General features: G+C 48.8%; 1 protein-coding gene across 2 annotated transcripts in view; it reads right to left on the reverse strand.

Annotated features, from left to right (window-relative positions):
* The window catches only part of hpgd (15-hydroxyprostaglandin dehydrogenase), a 14,439-nt gene extending 13,034 nt beyond the window's left edge, over positions 1 to 1,405 (reverse strand). For both annotated transcript variants that reach the window (XR_001777311.1, XM_017308782.1), the window contains exon 1: positions 1,296 to 1,405. Coding sequence is in view for 1 of the 2 variants with exons in the window: in XM_017308782.1 (XP_017164271.1) it covers positions 1,296 to 1,388 (93 nt within the window). In the remaining variant the exon portion in view is untranslated. The remainder of the gene's footprint in view (positions 1 to 1,295) is intronic.
* Between the last annotated feature and the right edge of the window lie 94 nt (positions 1,406 to 1,499).

Genomic DNA, 1,499 nt, shown 5'->3' on the forward strand with positions numbered 1-1,499 from the left:
GGTTTGCCCATGTAGGTTGTGGCCCTACATGGGCAAACCCACATGGGACCCATCTGGTCTGCTCTCCTTTCCCCCACATGAAATAGTGTTGCTGTTATTTTCACCAAATAATTTTTTACTTGATAAATGTTTTGAATGTTTATTTTTATTTGAGTGAAAATATGCTGCTGTAGCGCTGCGCTACCTGAGAACATCTTGGTGAACTTTATGCACCTCTGCTTACAGCAAGACATGAAATGAAAGTTTTATTTTATAAATCCACAAATAAATCAGATTTATGTTCCTGCACGTTGAGAACTCTGGACCCGAATCAGTTGCTGCGTTTCTATAACAAATGTGCTCAAATCTTTGTCCATAAGCTGCTAATGCCGAAAAAACTAATCAAAAACAATTTTGTAATTATGGTGTTTCCTTTAAATATGAAATGAAATTAAAAATCATGGCAGCTACGGATGTAGGCACTTAGATGAGCCGTGTTCATAATTCAGCCAATCAGAGGAGACGTTGGGGCGACAAGCCCCGCCTACGGCCATTTTACATAAGAGTTATGTGTTCAACATGTTGGAATGACAACAGTTTATGAACTGCAAGCTGTCGGAGTTCCGAAAAAAACCCGCCATTCTCCTACTACTTCCTGTTGTCTTCTTCGTAGTTTTCACCAGCAGCTTCCGGTTGTTGATCAGTGATTTAAATGATGCGGAAAAAAAGTGTTTTGCCAAATATATCCGTTTTGATTCCACCTCATCTTCTCAAAACTGATGTTTCCATTAAGCCCATTTCTTTCAATTTGTGCAATTTTATGGTTAATGGAAACGCAGGTAATGACACGGAGCAGCGAAACCACCGAACCCGGTCAGTGGACCCACGGAACCCGGTCAGTGGACCCACGGAACCCGGTCAGCGGACCCACGGAACCCGGTCAGCGGACCCACGGAACCCGGTCAGTGGACCCACCGAACCCGGTCAGCGGACCCACGGAACCCGGTCCGAGACGGAGCGGATCGGAGCATCAGCAGAGCAGGAAGCCGGTTCGGTGTCATCAGACCTGCGGTTTCACAAGTTCTGCTGCTGAGACGGTTCTGATACCGATTCTCTGCATGTGTGAAGGAAACTCCTCTAAAAGCAGAACTGCGCGTCAAGCCGCCGCGCATTTTAACAGAACCAGAACCGTTTCGGCAGAAAGTTCGACCAGAAGTTTTTAAAGCAGGAAAAAGTTAGATGTGATCAGCAGCTGCAGAGGCAGCAGAACGTGAAAGGCTCCAGGGTCGGAACCGAACCTTGGAGCAGAACCGAACCTTGGCTGAGCTCCTCAGCAGAGACTGGACCGCTGCCCTCCCGATGCCCTGAGCTCCTCCGGTCACCAGAGCCACCTTCCCGGCCAGAGACATGATCGACACCGGCGTCGCGCTGCGGGTCTGAGCGCAGTCCGCGCTGCGCTGCTGCTTTTCTCCTCCTCCTCCTCCTCCTCCTCCCCCCTTCATCTCCTCCTCCTCCTCCTC

The sequence above is a fragment of the Poecilia reticulata genome, linkage group LG1 (assembly GCF_000633615.1).
Source record: "Poecilia reticulata strain Guanapo linkage group LG1, Guppy_female_1.0+MT, whole genome shotgun sequence".
Classification (NCBI taxonomy): domain Eukaryota; kingdom Metazoa; phylum Chordata; class Actinopteri; order Cyprinodontiformes; family Poeciliidae; genus Poecilia; species Poecilia reticulata.